This window comes from Parus major, chromosome 2, assembly GCF_001522545.3.
Source record: "Parus major isolate Abel chromosome 2, Parus_major1.1, whole genome shotgun sequence".
Classification (NCBI taxonomy): domain Eukaryota; kingdom Metazoa; phylum Chordata; class Aves; order Passeriformes; family Paridae; genus Parus; species Parus major.
Window position 1 is genome coordinate 40,481,784 of NC_031769.1, and position 24,984 is coordinate 40,506,767.

A 24,984-nucleotide genomic window follows, 5' to 3' on the forward strand; every position below is an offset into this window, starting at 1 on the left:
GTAGAGACTCTTACCATGCAGACCTCATCCTGGTTTAAGCTGGCCTTAGGAGCTGTGGCCGAAGCCAGTTTGCTCTGTCAGCTCCCATCCTGGCTGTATGATCCTTGCTGAGATCATGCCTAAAGAATGTGGGTTCTGGATGGAGGCACAAAGCACCCCCTAACTCACAGCTGGAACACGCTCTGGCAGTGATACAAAAGGTGCACTTGTGAAGGGCCAGTGCAGAGGCTCACTACAGAGCTGTGCATGGAAAAAGTGCAAGAAACTTCTGTTCAAATATCTCTGCCTAGGTGAAGTTAGAACACTGAATGGCAGGCCTGCGATTTACGTGCTACAAACCATGCCATTGTATATAAAATCTTTTTATGTCTTACTCATGCTATTTCTGCCCCTTGTGCTTCATAATTCTGAAGTATTTCCTACTTGTAAATGTGATGCTTAAACTGATATTTGAACAGATGTAGCCCATTCCAATTACCATGTTATATTTTACAATTGCTTTTGGTTTTGTGTTTTTTGTGGGTTTTTTTTTAATCCCAAATCCACTATTTGAGTTTGGCCTTGTTTGACTAAATTTTTGTCTGCTGTTCCATAGGATCTCAATTCCAGTTTAGAGAAAGGAATTGTAGTCAGAATCAGGATCTTTGAAATCAGAGATACAAGTTGCAGTTCAGCAGAAGTTTCAGAACAAAAGGTAAAACTTTTGTCTGGGTTTACAGAATGTTTTCCCAGACTAGTGGCAGTTTCAGGTAAATTTTAATCACACTTTTGCCCCGAAACAAAGCAGTTGTGTCGACCGATGGAATTTTATTTTTTGTGTTCACATTACAGAACTGCAGCAAAATCAGATGTTTCACATCAGGCAGAGAATATATGTCCTTCACATGCTCTCTGTCCCTTTAATATCCTTCCTCTTGAAAAAATTGTAGTCTAAAACCAAAACTGTTCTGACTCTTCCAGCATCCTGTGAAGAGGAGGCATCTGATAGGTCTCTGTACTGCAGAAGCAACAGTCACGGAGAGTAGTACCTGTCTTCTCAGATGTGTCCCATAAATGTTAACTCCAGACACCAAAAGTCCTTTTTTCTATACTTCAATATCAAAATAATCTCCAATCTACTCTTCCAGTGGATATAAACAACTGTGAGGCCTGATGTGCTTCTGCAGATATGTCTGGGATGAAACATCAATCCTTGGAGTGCTCCCCAAAGCATTGTAATCCATGCTGATGAGTCCTGAGCAAATCCCATCTCCCCTTGCAGTGATGACGCCTGGCAGAAAAGACTAACTGCAGAGCCCCTGTTTCCTCTCCTGGAAGGGCTGTGACATCTCCTGTCTCAGGGCAAGTAACATTTGAAAGCAGCCTGTGGTTTGGAGGCAGCAGCAGATGGCAGGTCCCCTGTGTCCCTGGCACGCTGGGCAGCCTGACCTTTCCCCAGGAGTAGCTCCAGCCACAGCTCCACTGAGACTTTTCTCTGCCCTCAGCTGTGCTACTGCAGCTGAAATATGCAGTTTTGCCATACCCCAGCTGTGGGTTGCCACTCCTCATACCACATTCTTCATTGTGTTTGTGTTGTCAGATTGATGTCTAGACTGGAGAGCTCTTCTGGGTCAGGCTGGCCTTTGGAGGGGGAGGGAGGTGTGGTAAGGTGCGGTCTGATTCCTCTGGGAGTGAGGAGAAAGTGAGATGAGGGATGTGAACTAATAATGAGCAGGGGAGCTCATTTTGATGTTTTTGCAAAATTCTTTGTACAGATATTCCTCTATGGCGTCACTAGAGAGAAAGGGGAAAAAAAGGAGGGAAAGGGAAGATTGGTTATGTTCACAGTGCTTTAGAAACAAATTTGTGATTTTTCTGAAAATGGTCTGAGGATTTCTCCACAAGGCAGATAATTGTTGTTCCCAAAATATGTTGTTTCTTTGCATCAGAAAGGAATATTAAAAATAAGATGTCAGAAGAGATGTGCTTGTGAACGGGCCTTTGCAGTGGCACCCCCAGAGGAGGGATCAGATGAGGGCTCTGTAAAGGTGCATATGGCAGGAGCCTTTCAAAGGGGATTATGGGTATGGCTTTCTGACTTCTAAACCTGTCAGGAAAGTGTGTGTCAGTAATTTTCAGGGCATACTAGTAAAGCAAATAAAAATGAGAATTAAAGGCATAAAATGACAAATACAGGAGTGATACTTTTTCTGATTCACCAAGCAACCTGGCTGTATCAAAGGAAACCTGTGGGAGTCAGATGTAACTTTGAATTTCCTGTTTTGTGTGATCTGTCACAGTCTTTGTCTGTGCTTCATTTTCACTACTTCAAAAAGCAAGCTAAAGTCTTCCCCCAAAGTAACATATTCTCATAACCTTTCCTGGAGGTAGGTCTTTCAGACCAGAGAGGGTTTGGAAGTGCCTACCAGTCTCCTGAGTGAATAAACAGGATTAATAAATATCTCCCCACCTGCATTAACTCTAGGCAAGCCATGGCAATTTTTAGTTATTATTTACACAGTTTCTTCTATATTTTAGTTATCTTAGTGTGCTCTTTTGAATACAGTAGATGATATACATTTGGCAAGAGTTTAGCTGTAGCAAGGGTTAACTAGTGAGAGTTAACTGTAGTTTCAGCAGAAAGATTTGGCTTTTTGCCACCTGAGTGTTTGTATGCTGCCAGTGTAGAGAACAGTCTTTAAATAATTTCCATTTTGCATTTGGAAGAGATTATTTTCTGCTGTCCATCCAACCTTCCTTATTACTGCTAAAAATGCTGCAGGTAGATAATCAAGTAATACAAAAACTTTTTTCACATACGGAATTCAGACCTCTTGAGCTTATAGCTGATTATAAAGTAATTGAATACAACCTGTATTGAGGTAACTTAACAGGATCCAGCTTTAACAAGTTTTGATGATCTACATGAGAACTTTAAAACCTCCAGCCCTTTAATTAAAATGCAATAAACTCGTGCAATAGTGTTCGTGGCCAGCACTGTGTTACTTGTAGCCATTCAGAAAGTTAGGCCGGATGAGGCCTTGTGCTAAATAAGAGTAAAGTCCTGTGAGAGTGTCATTTGTGAGTGTTTGGCCAAGCAAGTATGTTACTGTTTTTGTTTTGTGTGTTGTCTTTGGTGGTGCAGGGGGAGTTGAGGGCAGGGCTCCATCTGCCCAGGGTGCTCTGGTGTGGCAGTGAAGAGCCAGCACAACAGTTGTCATTGTAAGGGAAAAATAGGAACTGTACCCATGTGCCCACCGACTCTGTCCATCACAAGATAGGCATTTAGGACTGCTTTTAAGTAAGAAAGTGATGCCTCCCAATAAGCAGCACTGCTACCTTAAGAATATGATAAATTTCTTATGTGATCTCATGGGCTTTTCAGTTTGCATGTGACATTGAGCACATTCAGTAGCCTTGCAGATAAACTGAGGTGCCAGGATGTGTCTCTGTGGAACAATTCATGGCTAATAGAAATAGCTTAGCCATATCATTTCTAGCTAATAAGTTCTGTTCCACCAACACTGGGTGGACTTCTGAATTTCCCTGTTGGAATCTGGGAGTTTAATAAATAGACCCTTGAAAACAGGGTAAATGGCTCTTTAAGATCAATGTTCCTCATTACTTTTGTCGTAAGATACATAAGGGGAAGAAATATAAATTCAGCTTTTGGAGGGAATATGTGCCTCTATCAGGACAAATGATTCACCTTCCCCATTGCTATTATGAAGAATTAAGAACTCTATCATATTTTGAAGCAGGCAGGCAGTGGTGTGACTACTGAGGGAACAGGAGTGGGGAGAAGCAGGTTACTATAACCAGGCTTTCTTACCTGGCTGCAGGAAGAGATGAAATGGGTCCAGAAACTCCATTCAAGCTTCTGCCTGTAGAAGGTACAATTGTATGGGTTAGTACTGGCAAGGTTCTGTAGCAGAGAGTAGAGGCACGTTTATGTTTTTCTGAGTCAGAATTGTTTCTAATTATGTATGTTCTAAATGTTAGGGGGTCTTCCACAGAGACTCATCTGTCATGAAAAAATATCACAGAAATAGCGGTATTATGCTTGAATGACTGCTGTCTATTTTCAGACCGTGTAAGTTGGAAAAATAATATTTGTACAAAGCTGAAGTGTTTATACTCTTTCAGCTCTGTTTCAAGTGAAGTAATGGCAGCTTTCACTGAGCAGAGGAGAATACAAAGTGAGGTTTAAATGCAGGATATGCTTCTTAGTGCACAGGTCAGAGTTAGTTATGCAAATGTCTGTTCTGAACCATGAATCATGCTTATTCCAACAAAGCAAAAAAGCTGTTTTTGCTGATTTTGAGAACCAGATGAGCATTGCTGTGTCCGATGTCCGTTGTATATCTGAAGTCCTGGGAGGGGTTAACCACCAAAGACAACTTCCAGTAAATTCCAAACTCAGTGTACTATGCAGAAAAATACCCCTCGACACTGTAGTCATTACTGAATAAATTTAACTTGGTGTTATGTCACATATGGTTCTCCAGTGCTGTGTGCTGTTTACCAGCTTCATTAGGGAGACTGTGGGTTAAAGTCAGAGGATGAAATGTCCATGTAAGTGCCCTATGGGAAGCCATCATTTAGATTTTTTTCAGCATCTTTGCTTGGAGACAGTATTCTTTTGTTCTGCCAACCATGCAGTGCTAAATAGTGGCCAGAAAATGTGCTGCAAGTTAAAGAATCGCAGGTGAAAATCCATCTCATTATCTGAGGCATCACAATAATGTTTTCAGAATGCTTTCACACTTCTATTGTACGTGCTGAGCTGGAGTCTCCTCTCACCTGCACTGCTGTCAGTCAGGAGTCACGACAGTGAGATCTGTTCTTAGGCATGTTTGAGGCACTGCCGTGCCCTGTACTAGCCTAGCCCATAATTAAAACTGCTAATGAATGCTCATTTTGAAAATAGTGGATAAAAATAGTAGTATTTTAATGCTTTAAATGCAAAAATTATTTTGATCTTCAGGATCTCCAGCTTAGTGTGCTGTTCCCTCTCTTATTTGGGTGTCCCTTCCCCCAGCTCCTGCCAGGTTTGATTCTGTGTCTGTGTCAATGCCTGCAGCAATCCCTAAAGCAAAGTTTTGCCAGTTCCACTTGCTGTTAAAAGCCAGGCACTTCTACTGGAGAGGCAAGTTAAATGAAGTTTTCCAACTCCTGCTCCTTTTCTTTTGCCTCCTCCCTCTGCATGGACCTTCCTCTATACTTTGCCTGCTGGGTTTGTTTCTCAAATTCAGTGCAGTTCATCAGTGGCTTTCTGGCTTCCTTTCTTCTGCTCTGGCCTTCCTTCAGCAGAGGGTGGCCAAACTACTCCTGGCTAGGTCTAGGTCAACATAGCTTCCCTAGTCTGCTGTCTTCTTTCCTAGCAGACTTCTCAGTCATGGCTGAAGAGCAGGTCACACAAATCTGAAAAAAGCTGTGGGGGCCCCACCAAAATATTCTTTGGTGTGATAGGTGTGACTTGCATTTTATTCATATGATGGGCAAAAGCCTTTACATGACAGGGGGAAGCCGTGACATGCATCTCCTCCAAGTAGTTTACAAAGTACTGTGTTGAAACAGGAAGTTATTTTGGCTTTTATCCACTGCTTTGCCCCTGAAATTTGCAAAAAGTGCAATCAGTACACATGTAAAGGCACAACTTTAGGTACTGACTAAGGCAGCTGTTGTGCTCTGTGGTAGTCAGTGATCTGTGACTATGTATGATAAAGATCAAGGCTGAAAGATTCTGCAAAACAATCCATAGGAATGTGGTTTCCTGGAGTCCTGCCACAGGGATAGTTAAACATTCATGGAACCTGTTTTCCTCTGACATATTTTAGTTATACGTAAAAGATAGCACATGTTTGGCTTTACAGAGGCTGTCTCAGCACTCTTGATAATCATTGTTGCTAATCTTAATAGAAAGTCACAAAATCATGAAAGTCCAGTACCCATGGTAATCCTGCTGGGGTAACTCTTAGTTGAGATAAAGGACTACACCCAAAGCAGTGAACAAGATGGTATGAACACTGTGAGCTCATTCTCACATGGCAAAAATAGGAGTATGCACCAGAGTGACACTCCATTTCAGCTCAGACAACATTCAGCTTAGAAATGGCAGCTGCAACTGAAATACTGAAAATACATATTTTATAGGGTTACCCCAAAGGTGTTGTGATGAGAATTACCAGGTGATCTGCAGTGCTGCAAGCTCCTGTGATCTCATGATGAGTAATATAATGCAGCTATTTTTCTTGAAGATCCACCTCCTGGATCTAAATGATTTATTTTCATTTTATCTTCTCTTTTATTTTTTAGTTAGATGGTAACTCCAACCCTCCTGCTCATGGCCAAAGTTTCAAAACATGTCTCAAAAAGTACTCTTAAGAGTACAGCCTGCAATGGCAAGTAGGGGATAACCCAGCAGTTGTTTTTTTGGTTGCTTGGGGTTTGGTTTTTTGGTTTTTGGGGGTTTTTTTGGCTGTGTTTTTTCCCTTCCTTTATTTCCATGATCTGTCTGGCTAGTCTTGTGATTTCGTAACTCATGATTTTTTTTTATCTTTAGGATTGATTATGTTTCTGTCTTCACTTCCTTGTATTACCACACTGGACATTATTAGTATAATTAAGAATAACCATGGGTTATTCATCCAGGTCTTGAAAGCAAAGCTCAGATCATACATTTTCCTTGACTATCACTCCTGCAATTAATTCAGCAATATGTGTAAGGCAGATTTAATGAATCTGGCAGTGTCTCCATAACTGTTCCACTAGGGTTGTAGATCGTGTACTGGGGATAGTAGTCAAAACAGAAGTCATGCTGTGTTTAGTGCAGTTCCTGGAAAAACTTGATGTCTTTCTGTTGGATGAGAAGATAATACAGTTTGGATGCTCTTCATAGCTGCTACTGTTCTTTCCAAACACGGATATATGATGTCATGGAGCTGTGCTCTTTGGGAGAACAAGGACAATCTGCTTCAAGGCTCTCTGATAAAGGCATTGTCCTCCTGGCAGATTTCCATGATGTAAGATTTCCATGGAGTGAAATCTTAAAATCTCTCCCATCAGGTGGAATTACCTCACAGCAGCTGAATACTTGAGCTCCCATCCCAACATCTCTCTCAGCATTTTTTTTTGAAGGGGTGGGATGAGATCTGCCTGCTGTTTTATAAGTATATGTGTGCCAGAGACACTGGATGAGAGAATAGAAGTGCTGTGACAGGATTTTACAAGATAGGATTAAGAGAAGTTGGCTGCTGTTTCTGAAATGCATCCTATGGCATAAAAAGTTTTCCAGTGTAGAAAGTTCTGAAAAGACAGCATGTTGGTTTGGGGTTTATTTAATGTTGTTAGCTTGTGAGAATTCTGTAATGATATTAAAAATAAGCGAAAAGTAAACTACAATGTTAGGCCTCAATAGAAGCTACATATCTACAAACAACAGATGCAAACAATTTCATGCCAAGTCAATAGACTTTGGGTGAGGTGTCCTGTTTATGATGTCCCAAGAAATGATAAATAAAGATGTGAACCATAGATGTTCTGTAAGTCTGGCTCTACCAGAATCCCTGGAGTGGACATTTCTAACGTGACTGCACTAGTGTCTCTTCCACAATGTCCGGCCCACGTGTTGGCTTGCATGTTCCATGCATTTTAACCATGGCAGCTGATCTCTGCTGAACTGGTTGGCTCAAAGTTTCATAGCCTAGAAACCACAATCTTTTATTTGGAGCCCTCTACATGGACAAGGAAGCAAGAAAAGCTAGAATTAGGCTTCCTGTAGAAGTCAAAATAAGAAAACTAACATTAGACAGTGGATGGCAAATTCAAATTTTAGGAGACAAGCACACATTTTAAGATGGCTTCATTCACCTGTGAAAATCTCTGATTTCTCTTTTGACTTTTTCATTATGTTCACTTTTTTTTTGTCATGCCAAATCAAAGGCTTTTCTGTCCACAGTTTTCACATGGCTTTACTTGTCTTAAGAAAATCTTCAGTTGGCTCATGTGTATGAAGTGTGCAGCAGGATAATCAAATATTTTTAGAGATGAATATTCAAGTGACTACAAGAAGAGGAGCAGTCTGCTGGTCCTGAACCACTCCTTGCTTATGAGTCCCTCAGGGAATGAGTGAAAACACTTTCCTGGGGAAGAATCCTACCAATTTGTCATTCTCCAGGCAGGACTTTGTTGATTAAATATAGGTGTGAGTTCATGTGACTTAGAAGAAGACCCATCTTTTCAGGATTTCTAAGTCCTCAGAGGCTAGTAGCAGGCTTTGATCAAGGAGTGATGGCAAAGTTCCTATCTAACTCCAGATTTCCTCTCAGGCCATCTGCAGGGTGTGGTTTCAGCATCAGATAGAAAAAGTGAAACTTGCCTTTAGTTTGGAACTAGATGGGTTATCACAGTGCACAAGGCCAAGGAGTAATAACAAACAACACACCAACACCTGTTAGAGCATTATGACATATAGGGGGAGTAAATTGCAGTCTCACTTTAAACCAAATGTTGAAGCAGGAAATAAAATTTGTCTACCTGGGCAGTTTAGACAGTTCTTTGAACTGCCACAGGCATGAATAAAGAGTCACTGATCTGTCAGCCTCTGTTAGAAGAATTTCAGGGAGAAAATGTAAGTGTAGTCAGTTCTGGAACTCCCAAAACCCCATTAGCTTTTGACAGTAATGAAACCTGATCAGAAATTACCTGGTCCTAACTGCCCAACCTTTTGCTACTGTTGCTAGTGATTAAATTAATGCCTACCTTAGAAACTTAAGGTTTGTGACCTTACAGTGGATTTCTGCTTCCAGATGGATTTTTTTCCCTTTTTTTTTTTGTTTTTGGTGGGGTTTTTTTCTTTGTTTTTTTCTGTTTTAGTTAGGTAGTTTGATTTGGATATCTCTCCTTGGAAGAGGGCCAAACATATTTATTTTCATCCATTTGTTCTGGTGGGTGAGCCTTGGCAGAACCTGGCACAGCCAGGAACGACATAGGAATCAAAACCTTTCTCTCAACAAATATAATGTGCTCAAAATACTTTACCTAAGGACCCACCTTCATGTGGCTCTTGGCTCCAGTGCTGTGGGCACTGGAGGGAACTGAGTCATGTTTATGGCAGAGCGATCCATCGTGCCACAGCTGCCATGTGAGCTCAGAGCTGAAAGCAGCATTGATGCAGCTGAAGTCTTTGCAGTCTGAGGAGTGGATGCCTTTCCCCTATGTTCAGTTGTGAGATGCTTGGCACCCTGCCACAGGTTTCCTGTGTACATTTGGGTGAGTCACTTCGCCTCTCCCTCTGTATTTGTCTCTATTTTTGTTACAGGCTTTTAGGACCATTGATTTTTTTGTTTTTTTTTTTCTGGGTAGAGGGGCAATCCCTAGCTATCATGTTGTTTCGATCATTACTGCAGCCTAGATAAGTTGTGACAGCTATTAGTTTCTCCTCAGGATGTGGTAAGAGGCACCATCCAGAAGAGATGTCCAATTTGCTATAGTGAGGATTATGTTAACATGTATTTCATAGAACACTACATTCAAGACCTTCTGAGTTCCTACTATACCTATTTCAGTGAGGTTTTGTTCCTCTACATGGCTGTTGCAACACACAATTAAGAACAATAAATGTTTATCTGGGGCTTAAAATTCTGTCAGCCCACAATATACTGCCGGTATTCTCCACCCATGTAAATGTTCCCAGTGTTGCAGAGGGGTTGACACACTTCCCTTGGAAGAGAAAAGTAGCAATGTTTATTTCAACAAAGTTTGATAGTAAATGTGACAGTGCTGTAGCAAGCTTTGATGGCAAGGTACACTTGGTTATTTACTGCATAGAGGACAAGGTGGGACAAAACTGTCAGAGACACCCTCGTTTTGAGTCATGAGGTTCAGAAAGGACGCCCTCACATTCTAAACCCCTTTCTCAGGGGGTTTCCAGGTGTAGCTGGATCCAGACCGAGTTCCAGGCTAGGAACTTAAGTCTAAAGGATTATATGTGCACAAGCAGTCCTTTATCTCATTTAGCTAAGATTTCAAAGTTTCAGCATGCTTATTCCCCTTATACTTACTGAGTATTTAATTCCATAAGGATTCCCTCAACCTCAAGGAACAACCTGAAGAGGCATCCCTGTTCAAGAGGAGATCCTGGCATGCAGCCCACTGCTGTGCAGGAGAGCTCAGCAGACCCTGGGCTGTTCCCTATTTATGGAGTAAGATGATTGACTTATAGTAGTATTTGCATGCCAGCTGTATTTTGGTTGGCACATGTTCAACTAGTCCTCAGCTGCTGAGTAAATTTTATGGCCCTCAGCTATTGTGTTGCTATCTGTCTTCCCAGAGTCCAGCTTTAAGCCAGGTGCAGCCCTCACAATCTCCACTGTTAGCTCTTGCTTAAGCCAAAAGCCGGGGGGAGCATGCTGCCACACCCAGTGAGCTCATCCTAACCATCCCCTCTGTGTAGCATCTTCTTCTATACCATAAAACCACTGGAAGTTTTGCCACTGATTATAGTGGCTGTTAGATCAGAAACCTTAGATCAGTACCAGAACATGCTACTGATGAGAAAGATATGTGATTTGGATGAAGAGAGGACTTTTCTCTCAGTCCCTCACAATCGTTCAGAAATCCATTGAAAATGTTAGCAAGAGGCCCTTTTATTTCCTCCTGGAAAAATCATGTGTATTTATTTCCTGTAATAAAATAGTCTAATGGTAGTAAAGAGTGAAGTTTCTAGAAGGAAAAAATTGATTTCCCAGCTAATTGAGTAGAGAGGGGGAAATTATAAATCCCTGGTTGCCTCTTACAGGTTGACTAGCAAAATTTGACCACAGAAAGCAACATGAACACAGTTTTAACATGCAGATGGCTACAAGAGAAGGGCTGTGCTGCACGTAAGCCCAGTATCTCCTCAATGTGGTTCACCCTACTTTTCCAAATACATTGCAAAATGAGTCAGACTGAAACCATTGTTGATTATCTACTCCACTTCAGATAGTTGCATGTTCGTTTTAGCTTTAGAAAGACGTTTGTGTCAGCGTTTTCTGTTCCTTGTAGTTACACTGTCTTTTCAAAATGGTTTTTGAGCTTAAAGTATGTTTCCTCAAGTTCAAACACTGATACAAAAAATATCTCTTTCCTTACCGCTGCCACACTGAGGCAGATGGTGAGTTCTAAGACTCAGAACCAGTAAGCATGTAATTATTCAATTTCTGGGTGCAGAAAAGTAGCTGTTGGGTCAAGCAGGCATCTACAGGACAGGCTGTCATTGCAAGTTAGTTAGAGTTCAAGTCCCCTGCAGTTGGGCCAGTTCAACTCCTGCAGTAGATCACATGAGCTGCACAGCTGCCCTACTGCATTTCTAGCTTGAGTTTCACCCACAACCTCTGGCAGACCATCTGTCTTAAGCTCAAAGTCTGTTCTAGCTCTGTGGTCTTTATGTGTGAACAGTGATCAGATTAGGGATGACACCTAAATTATGCCTTAGGTTAGTAAAGACAGAATTGCAAGCTTCATCCTGGTCCATGTTATAACGATGTCACATAGCTAATGTGTGTTCTCACCGTGGAACCCGCAGTTACTGTGGCACACAGACCATGATGCAGTGTTATGCACGGGGGACAGATACACTGCCTGGAGTAAGGCAAATGGGTGAGTGCAGAGGAGCTGTTTCAGTACAAACTGCTCTTGGAAAATGCACAATTCTGCAAATTACGAAGCAACTTTTGCTCCCTCTGAAGTCAATAGCAGTTCATTTTGCTTTTTCAAATTCACTTTGATTAACCTGGTCTTGACATCGTGGCACTTTCCTTGTTGTAAAGAAAATTGGTAGCTGTGAAAGATCAAAGATTTTCTAATTTAAGGTAGGAGGAAATGTTTGCTGCTGATGAAAACCTTATCTTCATAATAAGCAATAAAGCAATCTGATCATCTACCATTATTGAGTTTTGAGTTTCTTTTTTTTTTTTTTTTTAGCTGAATTTACATCACCTGTAGACAGAAATAAGGAAAGTGGACTGAAAATGTCAAACCTATGCAAATTTTGTGATATTAAAATAACAACCTGCTCAAACCAACATCAGTGCAAGAGCAACTGCAATATCACTTCTATCTGTGAGAAGAGCAGTGAAGTCTGTGTTGCTATATGGTAAGTTATTTCTTCATACAGGGGGACAGGAGCACACCCTCATTCATCATTGCTTAGTACTTTCCTCAATTGCTCTGACATTCAGAATGTCCCAGGCTTTGCTCTCCTGCTTCCAACTCATATCTCTGCACAGCACATCGAGAGTTGTTTGAGGTTAACAATTCTGATATTAAATGTTCTGGGGACTTTTTTTACTTCTAAAACAGTCCTGTTCCAGCTTAAGCTGTTATTGGAAAAGAGGCATGGTTTTGTGCAAGCCATTAAGCTGTATCCACCCACAGCACTCAAGAGTAGAAACAGATTTGAAGCTCAAGAGAGGACTGTAGTGACAGTTGCTGAACAAAGACAATTCTCTCTCAGGTTTCAAGGGAACTAGATTAAGTAGATTTATCAGAAGAAGCTTAATACCTTGTATAGGTAGAAATACTTCCTCTTAATGGGAAAAAAAATTCTACATAGGTAGAGACTTTGATGTAGGCATGATGCTTTTTATGTAGCCTATGTCTAGGTTCACAGAAATCAAGAGTTTAAGAAAATGAGTTGTAATCCTTTTTTAGGATTTATTGGCTTTAAGCTTGTGTTCTAGTCTAAAAACTGAGGATTTCCTTGCCCTTCCATAATAGGAATCCAGTCCTACCAAAGAAAGCCAGTAACACTCTTAATGAGTTAATAATTGGACTAAAGGAACACAACTGAGATTTTGCAGCATTGCTGCTGATTTAGTAAAATAATTAGAACCACTTACAGAGGGACATAACTAATTCATGTGCTGAGGGATTAGTTGTGTCCATTGACTTGAGATGTTTGGCATTATTGAAAGTAGACATTTCAGCTCAGGATCAGTCCAGTGTGCTTTTCCATATTTGTCCTGTGCTTCTTTTGTAAGTCATTGATGTCTATTATTGCCATGAAAAGGAGCTGCTGTACAATTTAAGACACATTTTTGATTTTTCATGACCATTTATCCAAAAAGCAAGTAAGTTGAGAACTGTAAAGTGCTTTTTGCCTTTGAGTCTTTCGTCAATGAAATTAAATCTGTGGACCAGGATAAAATACAGGAATATGGTCCAGATTATCAGCTGCAAATATTTCCCTGAGTGTGAGGCAACTCTAATTTGCATCAGTTTTTATGACTGGTATTTTTCTGGGTTTTTTTTTTTTTTGTTGGTTGGTTGAGGGGTTATTTTGTATATAACTCCCTCAGTGCACAGTTTGTGGCTGATTGTAGGCTTCAAAAGCAAAATGAAAAGACCGACTCACTAGAAATTCCTCCGATTTTGAGGAAATAATTCCGTTTTTATCGTAATTTCCCACAGATTTTTACTGTCTGTTCAGTGACCACAAAAACCAAAAGTATGCTCTGAAGTTCATAGCAGTTCATTGAGCATTAGCTTGAATAATTCTAAGTGAGATTTTCAGAGGCACTCTTTTGAGCTTAGCAGTAATATGATACAGGAATAGCTGTGACATTGTACAAATGTGAGGAGTCCAGGCAGTGCCAAATTTACCCCATTCAGGAAAGACAGAGAAAAACATATGATGCTCTTTAAATGTCATTTATATTCGCAAAAGAGGCAAATTTTGGGTAGGCGCGGTCCTGTCTGCTCCCTTTATAAAATATTCTTTTTTTGATTTCAATTTTCTCCTTTTCTTTTTTAGGAGACAGAATGATGAAAATGTGACATTAGAAACAATATGCCACGATCCCCAGGAAACACTGTATGGTCACTTTTTGGATGACTATAAATCAGAGCAGTGTTTGATGAGGGAAAAGAAGGACGATGGGGGATTGATGTTCATGTGTTCCTGCACAGGTGAAGAATGCAATGATATGCTCATCTTTACATCAGGTAGGTTTAATAATTCACCTTGCATTCCTGCATTCCTTGCAAGTAGTATTAACTATGTTAATATTAGCTGTGTTAATTAAGCTTGATTTGAAACCAGATGTCCTGACTGCTGATCCATGGTTGTGTGACCAATGCTTACTTGGATGATCTTTAAAGGATTTGGAGCATAAACTGGTATTGGTATGAGCACAAGTAGTAGACCCTGTGGTTAGAATTACGGTAATTCTAACCACTCTGTGTTAATTCTAACACATTGCCTTGGTTTTGTTGAAGAGAATGTGTTCCCAGAGAAGAGATCTTACTCTCTGTCAGCTGTCTAGTGTTTTTGTACAACATGAACCACACCCTTGTGGATTTTGGCTAAATTTTTATGAGTTAGGCACGTTATAGCTGTTTTTCCTGGAGCTATGTAGCTGAATGCAGTCACTGATAAATGTGTGTCTTTAGTTTGCATGGTTATGAAAAGTGTTCTAGCCATTCAGCACCAAGTGCCTTCATTCGTATCAACTCTGCAGCTCACTCACACTTCAAGATCAACCCAAAAGGAGTAGTAGAAATTTAAACCCAGTCTTTCTACCCGAATTCCTTTCACTGTTCTGAGTGGAGCCTTTCCTTCTAGGTCATGTGCTGAAAGCACTTCAAGTGACTCATGAAAACCATGTGCTGCATTCTTATGTATTAAGTGAATAACTACAGATAAAAATTAAAGTCATGTAAAACTTCGCTTTGTAAAATTTCCAGTTCATTCACAAACACAGGCATTAACTCCAGGAGGAGGGGGAGAATTGAGGCTTTGTCATTCCTTTTTTATTGTTGTGGATTAGTGTTTCTTTGAAATGAAAACAGCCCCTTTGGGTTGCTTGCCTGGTTAGCCATGGCAGGAAGACAAACGATTTTTACAGTATCAGACATGCGGTTTCCTGTCTGTGTTTAACTTTGAGCAGAACATCACAGCCAGCTGGTCCATGGCTCCTCCAGACAACTAGATAATAGCCTGTAATAATTTTGCCTTTGGAATGACTGTCATCCAAATCTATTCTATACATTGTTCTTGCAGGGTTTTTTCTCTACATTTTTTGTACACCAAGAACAAGAATTTTTTTGCAGTGGTTTTGCACATTCTGTAGTTTTAGAGAGGAAGACAATAGCTAGTCTAAAAAGGCCTGATCAAACAGTGATTTTAATAATATTAGCAGAAACTGAGATAAAAAATATTGCAATTTTTCACCTGTTAATCACAGTATTTCCTTTCAAGCTATTGCTATAAATGACTAGCGTTTTACCTCTTCTTCCTGTATGCACACTTAAGACAGACCAGATTTAGTTTGTTTATGGTGTTTCTGAGGTAAGAAAGAAAATCCTGGGTAAAGCAACAAGTTCTAACTTCCACCAAAGGTTAGTCACTAAATTCCAGTGATTCACAGCTGAGCTGTTATTGCTTATGGAAGAATTGATTTATAGCGCTACTGGTTTGCATGAGTCTTGACTGTGAAGGGTAAACCCCCTGACTTCATTTTTAGACACAAGCATCTAAAGGTTTTGGGTATTGGAGGTGTTGTGACTCACTCAAAAGTGACTTTCGAAATGTCTGAAGTAGTTACATCAAAATCAAATGCCCGTTTATTGTGGATTATTATTATGGATTTTCATTTAAATTGCCAGTCTGCAAGATAAGCAAGACAGTCAAACATGTGCCTAAACATGCCCATAGCTCTGCTGTGTCAGGGGGCTGACCCTGATTCAGATCCCTGGCATTCAAGGCCACAGGCAGCTGGTGGAAAATACAGAGTGCAGAATCACTCCAAATAATGTCCTGTAGAAATAACAAGCAGGAGACAGGTAACCTTTGTAAATCTGACTACTCTGTGTTTACTTTTTAATCCTTCTCTATTTTTGCCAAAAAAAAAAAAAATTGTGGGTGACTGGCAGGCAGGTTACATCCCTGTGGTGGAAAAATGCTTCTCACAGCAAATATTATTTATTCAAAAGTCTAATATTAGTGTTACCAGAAGGCAAAGCCAGGGAGCAAAGCCTCTGGAAAAGATTAGCCAGAATCAGGGGTAAAAGGCCTTGGGTGGCTAGAAGTTGACTAGGTGGCAGACTGAGGCCTGGTCCCTCTGTAGTGGAAAAAATGAGTGCAGGACTAGACTATGAGGGTTTTTTGCTCCCTGATGTCTGGTTGTGTCTGGTGGATCTTCTGCATCTTGCTTTACCTTCTTCTGCTTCGATCTGCTGTGATGAATCAGGTCTGTCTGTAGTTGTTTGTACAGTCCCAATACTCCTGTGATGTTTGGGCAGCTTTGCTCCTTACCTTTCCCTTCACTACATCTCCCAGCCATCAGCCAATGTGAGCATGACAGCTGCCTAACAAAGCTGGGTTTTATTAACAATTCCAAGTTATTTGACTGAAGTCAAGCCTTGTTTATCCTAAGGGACCAAGCAGGACTGTGCCTTTTCCAGCCCCACATCTGACCCATTCTCCATGGATGGAGAGGACCCGGTACTTGTAGAAAAGAAAATAGGATTCCTGCATGTTACTTAGTGCATGACCTACCTGCCTGCTGTGCCATGCAACTCCTTCCTCTTGTGCAGCTCATTTAGATGCAGTCATTCAGCAATATGCAAATCAGCAGTGGAGACTGCAAACAAGGAAAGAAATCCTTTAAATACTGTTGTTAATATATATGCAGTTGTTGTCCTGAGCATCAAATTCAAATCCAAGCAACAGTGCAGGGAACTCAAAAGCTGGAGCCAGGATTTCAACACAGGTGTGTTTGGTTTATAGTTAGTTGTTTTATTATAACTTACATGGTGATAATTTTTTATCCTCACCTGTCTCTTGCCATGCTGTGCAGATCTCCATGCAGCTTGCAAGCGACATAATCTGTGGGATTGTTTAGGTAGTCTGTGTTTAGTGTTCACCTTTTGCAAGATGAAGTCATTATTTTGGGCATTCCCACCACATCCAAATATGGGAGAAACCTTTAGCAGCAACTCTGAACCATCCAGACATTTGTCTTGAAATACCAAAACCTCAGTGGTAGAGATGAGTGACAGGTCAACAAGAGTTTATGAGGATAATGAAAATGAACATTGGGGAAGTGTGTTGAGGGAGGGAGGGTGTTGTGCTACTAAAAAACTTCACATTGATCATGGGTTTACAGAGTTAGCTAATTGAGAGTGTAAGAAACATGCCTATTTAATTAATCAATTGCGGCTGAGTCATTTGCCTGAGCATTACAGCCTGTGGATTTGCAGTGTGTCAAGTGCTGTGATTGCTCACTGTGTACAGTTGTTACCTGGGAGAGCTGGTGTTGTTCTGCTGCCTGAACCACCACAAGCATGCCTGTGTGATGCCTTGCCCTGCACCCATATTGCAGGAGATATGGATAATGTTTCAATGTCCTTAACTTCATATCTCTCATTTGTCTCTAACATGTTGTCCCTGTCTTTTCCTTTCTTTCTCTCCTCTTCCTCTCCTTACTAGAGTCAAAGCATTAGTGATTTTACTTGACTACATAGGAGGATCTCAAACTTAAGAACAGACTTAAGACAAGTGCACAAACAGTCACCAGTCCATAAATACTTGTGTGATGAGTTGTCCGGTGCTCAAGGAACATCAGAAGGGAGATGATTACAGCTGGACTGCTTTCAAGTGAATTTTAACAAAGGCTTTCATTAATCTCTTTTTCTGTTATCCAACTAACATGTTCAGAAGGTAACTCTTCCAGCTGCCCCATAAAAGAGGTCAGTAACATTATATAACATTGCACAGAGCCTCTCACTGCTTGTATGTTGGCTTTGTTCTCTATGTTTCCTCTTAGGTATTTGCAGGCACTAGAGTCCCACCCAGTGCCTGCAGCTGTGTGTAACCAAAGGAGAGGCTGTCTAATGCTGAACATCTGATTCATTTAATGGGATAGAGAGGAAATAGAATGAAAAGAGGCTAAAGAAGCCAAAATTTTGTTTTGCTCTGTATTATTTATATTGTTTGCTTCTTAGGAAAATAACCATGCTCAGTTACAGATTTGTGTAAAAACAAACTAGGCAGTGCTCTTTTAGTCTCGTTGGCATATTTGTTACAATTTGCATCACTTGAGAGCTTAATAAGTATGGGAATGTGGCCAACCTTTTATCAGGTTGTCATGAAAGAGACTTTAATAATTACAGACAGAAACAAACTGTAACTAACACTGGCAACATAATATTTTGGGAAAGGTTGGAGGGGTGAAACTCAGGCTGAGAATAAAAATACTGGTTAATGTGTGGCATCTGTTGAAACATATTGAAACTGGAGAGATTGATTTGTTCCAGAAACCCACCAGCAAACAGCAGCAGACACCCAAACTCTATAACTGAGCCATGTATCACAGGAACTCAGTCACATCATGTAAAGTTAAAATACATTGGCTTTCATATTGCTGAGTAGGAAAGCTCAGCTACAAGTAAAGTCAGAGTGTGTGAGAGATGCCATGTACACACAGTGAAGGGACCTATTAGAATAGAGAGAGATAAGAAGGGAATGCATTAAGGGGGTGGAAGATTTTAAGCAAATAGGTGCTGTGCCAGCAAACCAAGGAATTACACTTTCTAGCCAGCAGTGAGAGAATAAAAACAGCAACAAACTATTTGTTCTGTCTTAGAGCTTAAGAGTTTCTTAAACCTCCTGGGTGCTGAATAGCATACTTGGCAATCAGTTGAAAAATGAAATTCTGCTTACAATAGATGAAATATCCATGAGGTCATTGCTGCCCAGCCTTTCTGCTGAAGTAAGCCACCCAGAGGCAATGAAGTTGCCTGCCTCCCACCCCTGTGACTAAGATATGTCAGCAGCAGCTAGATGCAGCCATTCCCATCAGGTGACAGATGCATATGCATGACTCTTCCAACATGTAACACATGTAACTGGGTCATCTAACTGGGGATTATCCCTGGGTGTTACAGAGAAGTCTTGAGTCCTGATCCCCTAGACAGTTGTGTGCAAAGGCCAAAGGTGCAGGTCCACAGGGGAGAGCAGTACTGGGTGTGCCACTGGTCTTCAAAACAGCTCATACTTCCTACCTTTCAGGAAAAGAGATGGCACTGGGCAGTGACATGCATTAAGTGCTCTGAGAGCTGGGTCTGGTTTGCCAGCCATTTGTTGACCTCAGTGCAACATCTAGGCAGCGAAGTACCCAAAAGAGCAGGTGGATGAGTTCTCATATCTTTAAGTAAACCTTTAGGGCACAAAGTGCTAGGACCTGCACTCAAGTCACAGCAACCCCATGCAATGCTGCAGACTGAAGGAAGAGTGGTAGGAAAGTTGCCTGGAGGAAAAGGACCTGGGAGGTCAAGGAGGACATTGAGGTGCTGGAGTGAGACCAGAGAAGCGCAGCAAAGCTGGGAAAGGATCTGGAGCACAAGTCCTGTGAAGAGTGTCTGAGGGAGTTGGGGTTGTCTGGCCAAGAGAAAAGGAGGTTAACCAGCTTTCTACTGCTGTCTGAAAGGAGGTTGTAGCAAGGGGGGGTCAACCTCTTCCCCCAAGTAAGAAGTATGGAACAAGAGGAAATGGCCTCAAGTTGTGCAAGGGATGTTTAGATTGGATAACTGGAAAAATTTCTTCACCAAAAGGGTTGTTAAGCACTGGAACAGGTTCCCCAAGGAAGTGGTTGAATGACCATCCCTGGAGGTATTTAAAAGACCTGTAGATGTGGCACTTAGAGACATGGTTTAGTGGTGGACTTGGCAGTGCTGGGTTTGCAGTTGGACTTGATGATCTTAGAGATCTTTTCCAACCTAAACAATTCCGTGGTTCTATAGCAGGCCAGGCAGACCTGCCAACTACCGGAGGTAGTGCCTCTCCAGGAGAGAGATACTCTCTTGAATACCCTGGTAATATCATTTTCAGACTAAAAGATGAAGACATACAGACAGCTCAAGCAAAACATACTGACCTTGACAGACTTAGTTTACCTAGTCCAAAAAAAGCTACTGTCAAATACAGGAACTTGTTGAAGGAATTCAACATTCAGGAAAGTTTGCAAGAAATGCCAGGGTTTATTTTCCACTGAATAGTAAGATAGAGCCCATTCTGGTTTTAAAATCTGGTAATATCTCTCTTTTGCCACAAGCTGGTTCAGCATAGAGCTGAGGGAGTGGTGCAACTGATTTCCTGTGCAACAAAACTATTAAATTGAAAAAAAAAAAAATTGCCTCCAGCAAGTATGACTAATTAAAAAGTTTCCAAGAAGCTGTCATGATAAAAAAAGGCAGGTCAATTTGAGGTGCAGCATTTGAATTTGATTATTATCAAGTATTTTGTGTCAAGATCAAGCATTTTCCTAAGGAAAAACCCTCTACCCTGAGTAAGAAAACTCCCCACTGCCATCTGCAACCCCCCCAAATCAATGCCTGTAAAACTAGCAGAAGTTTTTAAAAGTTGGATCGATTTTTGTCCTCAAGATAGGGGTTTCAGGGAAAAGTATAAGAGTGTCAGAAGCAGAGTTTCTGTTTTGAAAATCAGTATTTCCCACCGAAAAATGTTTTGCTGAAGATTTCCAAGTCATTTTAATTCTAAAAAGGCCGTAGTCAGGAGGGTACATGTGACACTGAGCTACAGAATTTCATTTCCACCTTAGGATTCTTCAATAGAGATAAAGTAAATTACTGCAAGCAGCTGCTTAGAGTAAATTTAATTTCACTGAAAGGAAATTTTATGGCATAGCATTTTATGGAGCTAGTTTTCATCCAGAAAGTACTAAAAAGATGGGTAGGCTTTTCTGTATTTTGTTGCCTATTGCCTTGCTCAGAAATCACTACACATGCAAAGTTCAAACCTCCCATTTTGCGAAAAGCTCTCCCTTGATTCAAACAGAGCAGGTCTTGAACTTGAAACTCCTGTACCCCACCCATAGCAGTCCACTCACCGCTAGGGATTCAGCACTCACATACATCTCTTGCCAAATTGCAACATTTGAACAGAAATTCTGTTCAAGCAAAAGCATTCAAAAAGTGTTGGTTTTCATTCCAGTGTGAAATTCAAATCAAACTTTGAAACCTCAGGATTTCTACAAAATGGAGTTTTCCTCCAGTCAGCTCAAAGGGCTGCTTTGTGTCTTGGGATCTTGCAAAATAACTAGATCACAGTTCTGTGTCTGGGACCATGTTTTGTGACCTTGTGTTTCTGGGAATTTTTAAGACACTGCACAAGCTTGCAATACATCAGTGTCAATATATTTCATGTCAGTTCTGCTAATATCAAACATATTCTTTCTGTGCTGTGTGGCTTTGACTAGCAGTTGAATAGGCAGCAGCTTTAGAGCTCACTTTAGAGCAGCAGACAGCGAGGAAGTAGCTCTGTCAGTGCTGGCTGGGCATTCTGCTGCCCTGCCATTCAAGTGTGTGTCCTCATTTCATTGCCATTGTTTTACTTACTCCTTCCAAAGTTCAGTGACACTGAAGTTGTATCAAAGGCATGAAAACCAACCTAAAGAATTTGCAAGCTCTTGTGCTTTGAAGCTCCCTGACCGAACAGGGGCTGTACAGTGTTTCCATTTTCCTTGGCACCTGAGCCCTATTCCCCCAAGGCTTAGGTAGTGTTAAGGGTTATGCAGATGGTTTGTGCTTAGTTTAAACCACACACAGGAAGCTTTCTTTTAGCTCAACTTCTCTATTGTTATGCTATATTAATAGGATCTTTTGAAGCTTAAGAAAGGACTGATCCACCCAAATAATAGTTCTGGGTGGGGAAAGTTATTTAGGAGCACGTTTGAAAACATGGAAGGCTATTTCGTTTAACCATTTCCTTGCCTGCCTGTGCAGATAGGTTTTGCTCATTCCAGTGCTCAGAAAGAGGAAGCTGCACTCCTATTTTTTAAATTATGAGGTTTCAGTCATGGGTATTTATTTATAAGTGAACGTATTTATTCTTAGATCCCTGTAGTCAAGCCATAAAATGTTGGCTAGCCACTACGAAAACATACAGCTATGCTCTGAATTTTGATCCTGTCCTGATTTTGTACACAGATTTTGCAGAGAGGTACCCCATCCTTAGTTTGTGCTGGAATGGCTGATTTGATTCTGCTCATAACATCAGGCAAAATCAAAGGCAGTTCCAGAAGTGTCTTGCTCGGGACACACCTCAGTGCCACCAGCTCTTTGCTCTTGCTATCTCCTTTTATTCTCCTGTCAGGCAGCTTGGTCCCCTCCTAAGCTTAGAGTTCAGCCTTGTCAGTCCTGACACTCAGTTCTCCCTGATGTGTGCTCATTCTTGCACTTCCCAAACTGTGGAATTTGAGTGGAATTTGTGGAAGCCGTGGGATTTGCCTAGTGTCTTAAGTACTGAAAATCAGCACAGCCTTTGTCCCTGCTGCTTTAGGTGGGGTTGTGCAGCTGCATGCTTTTCACCCCCTGCTTCTCTGCTTCCTCCAAGCGACCGTGCCAAAGCGGATGTGTCACTTTGCAGCAGGGCTGCAGGATGATACACTGCTCAGGGGGAAGTGGCCAAGCTGCTCAGCTTCTGCTTTGATTAAATTTTTTTTTACATTCTTTTTCAAGTAACATTTGCAACATCGACAGTTTTTCCCTTCTACCCAAAAATCCCCCTGCACCACAAGCAGAGCTTTCTCTTGTGCAAAAAAAGGAAGAGCTGAAGGAACTGTGAACTCTGCTGGAGAGTTCTCAGCTGTAGAGCAAAATAATACAGACTACTCTAGGACATTGTAGGAATGATTGGAGATCCTCACACAGGCTGCCATAACAGTAAAGGAGCAAGGATTTTGGATGAGTTTCTCCTCAATTAGAGCTCCTCAATTAGAGCAGCTACCTACAACTGCTTGGACTCAGGGAGAGCTATTTGAAAGACAACTAATACATCTTAGGACTTTTGTCACTCATTTTGAAAGATATTTGTATTTCAAATATCTGGTCTACATACTGCAACTCTGTGGCAAAAAAAAAAAAATGGCTTAAAAGGCCCTAAAGAAACATTTTCATCATTGTGAAAGAGTGTGCCCTATGATATAGATGACATATAACTCATTTCCAAGAGCAGAGTCCAGACTTAAGCATGCTTTTCTGTGGTCAAGGAAAAACCAAAAACAACCAATACCAGCAAAACAGAACCCTAAATGTTCAATAAAGTTACTTTCTCTGATTTTTATAGGTCATAGTTGTGTCACGTAGTTGTGACCTGCTTGCTGCCAAAACTCCAAAACAGCCATCCCACGATGCAGTCAATTCTCCTCCATCAGGGTGTTTTCCGAGTTCTTAATAAAGTAGATTTTCGAGAAACAAAGAATGCACAAGGGAATAAGCAATGCAAATCTATTTACTGACAGTGACATTTGACTTTCTAAATATATTCCTCTTCTTCCCATAAGGGCTGTACAGACACAGATGTTTTTTCTCCTCTTCAATATGTTGAAAAGCAAAAGAGTTGTCTTTAATCTGTGATGAACTTTTAGGTATTGTTTTTATTTAAAATCCAATATTTTTTAAATTTACTAACATTTTGTTTTCAAGAGAAATCACTGGAGAATAAGGATTTGTGGTTGCCATAGGTCTGGAAGGAGGGATTGCCTTAAAACTTCTTTTGCATAAATGAAGGAAAAGCATTCTTTGTAGGTATTGCTGGTGCATGTCATTGACCTGTGCCAGGCTGGGAATGTCAGTGCTAGAAAGGCAATTCCTCTTCCTTGAAACCCTAGAGAGGCTTACATCTGGTTGATGAACCTTTCAAACAGAGGAAGCACATCCTGGTTCAGGATTCAAGGCTTTTTCTTAATAGAAAGACTATATTTTTCAGATTCCCTATCACCTGCCTTTGAATAGCTGATGGCTTCTGCTGCTTGCCAGCTGGGTTTACAATGGAAACATGATTACGAGTGAAATTGGAGGGTCAGAGGTAGTGCTTGTTCTAATTGTAAACTTTTACCCTTATCCCTTTTAGCATTGTTCACCTTTGTTCTGAAAGGCACAGAGTAGGGGAAACAGAGGCTTGTGGCTAATGTAGTTAGTGACAGCTTCCCTTCAGAGCCTATTAAACTTTTGCCATTCATATTGACTTATTTGGCCTGATGCACAGAGCCTGAGTCAATGACATGGCTGTAAGCATCCACCAGAGCATCCTGCTGCCACCACAAGCCACTTGCTTAACTGTGGTTGCAGCTTCTTTTGTTTTAGTCCATTCAAGTTAGGCTCCCAGGACTTCTTCCAAACAGTCCCCTCCCTCATACAAAGATAATACAGTACATTTTATCTGACTCAAAGGAAGAAAAGATTGAGAGAGTAAATTTCCATGTGTTCGATCAAATCAGGTTCAGATATAAACTCTGGCCTTCCTTTAATCTCTTCTTGGAACAAAACTCTTCCCTTTCAGACTGGTTATCTTCCCTAAGAAATACCGAACCAGAAGGCAGTTTTTAGAGGTGACAGGGCAGCTCTCACCTCTGGGATAATAATCTGTACTCTTCCCAGAATGCATCCCTATTCTAGAATAGGTCCCTGTTGTTCTTCTGTTCCCTATATCTATATCTAGGAATACGTTGGTGTGTGCACTGCACCAGGTGTGGAGTTTGGAGTGAACATCTTCTTTACAGACAGAGTTCCTTGAAAACTTCCTGAGAAGTTTTCTGATACATAACTCCATGCAGAAGTACCTGGAGGGTGGTGATGGTGACCATTCTGAGCCTGTTTACATGCAGGTGTTTGAATTAGTTCTAGCATCACTCACATACATCAAAGCATGAGAATGAGTTCTGGGTTTTGGGTCTGTATGCAAGCACACATATTGTGCCTGAATATTGTCATACAGAGTGTGAACAGACTTCCTGAAGGTGGCTTTGCAGGGATCCTACTAAAACATACTGGATCTGGAGTAATATCTGGGCAAGTGGGAGTTCACAGACTTAATTGTCTGTTTATTTATAGAAAAATTAATGTGTTCTAGTAATTAGTGGATAAAGGAGCAGTTCTGTCAAGAATACATTGACAGAGTAAGTACAGGAGGCTTTGGCTATTGTATTCAGGAAAGTGAAG

General features: G+C 41.0%; 1 protein-coding gene across 1 annotated transcript in view; it reads left to right on the top strand.

The window, feature by feature from the left end:
• Nucleotides 1–24,984, top strand: part of TGFBR2 (transforming growth factor beta receptor 2) — a 59,159-nt gene that overhangs the window by 15,081 nt on the left and 19,094 nt on the right. Inside the window, exons 2-3 of the mRNA XM_015619315.3 lie at nt 11,947–12,118; nt 13,778–13,968. Coding sequence (XP_015474801.1) covers nt 11,947–12,118; nt 13,778–13,968 — 363 coding nt within the window. The remainder of the gene's footprint in view (nt 1–11,946; nt 12,119–13,777; nt 13,969–24,984) is intronic.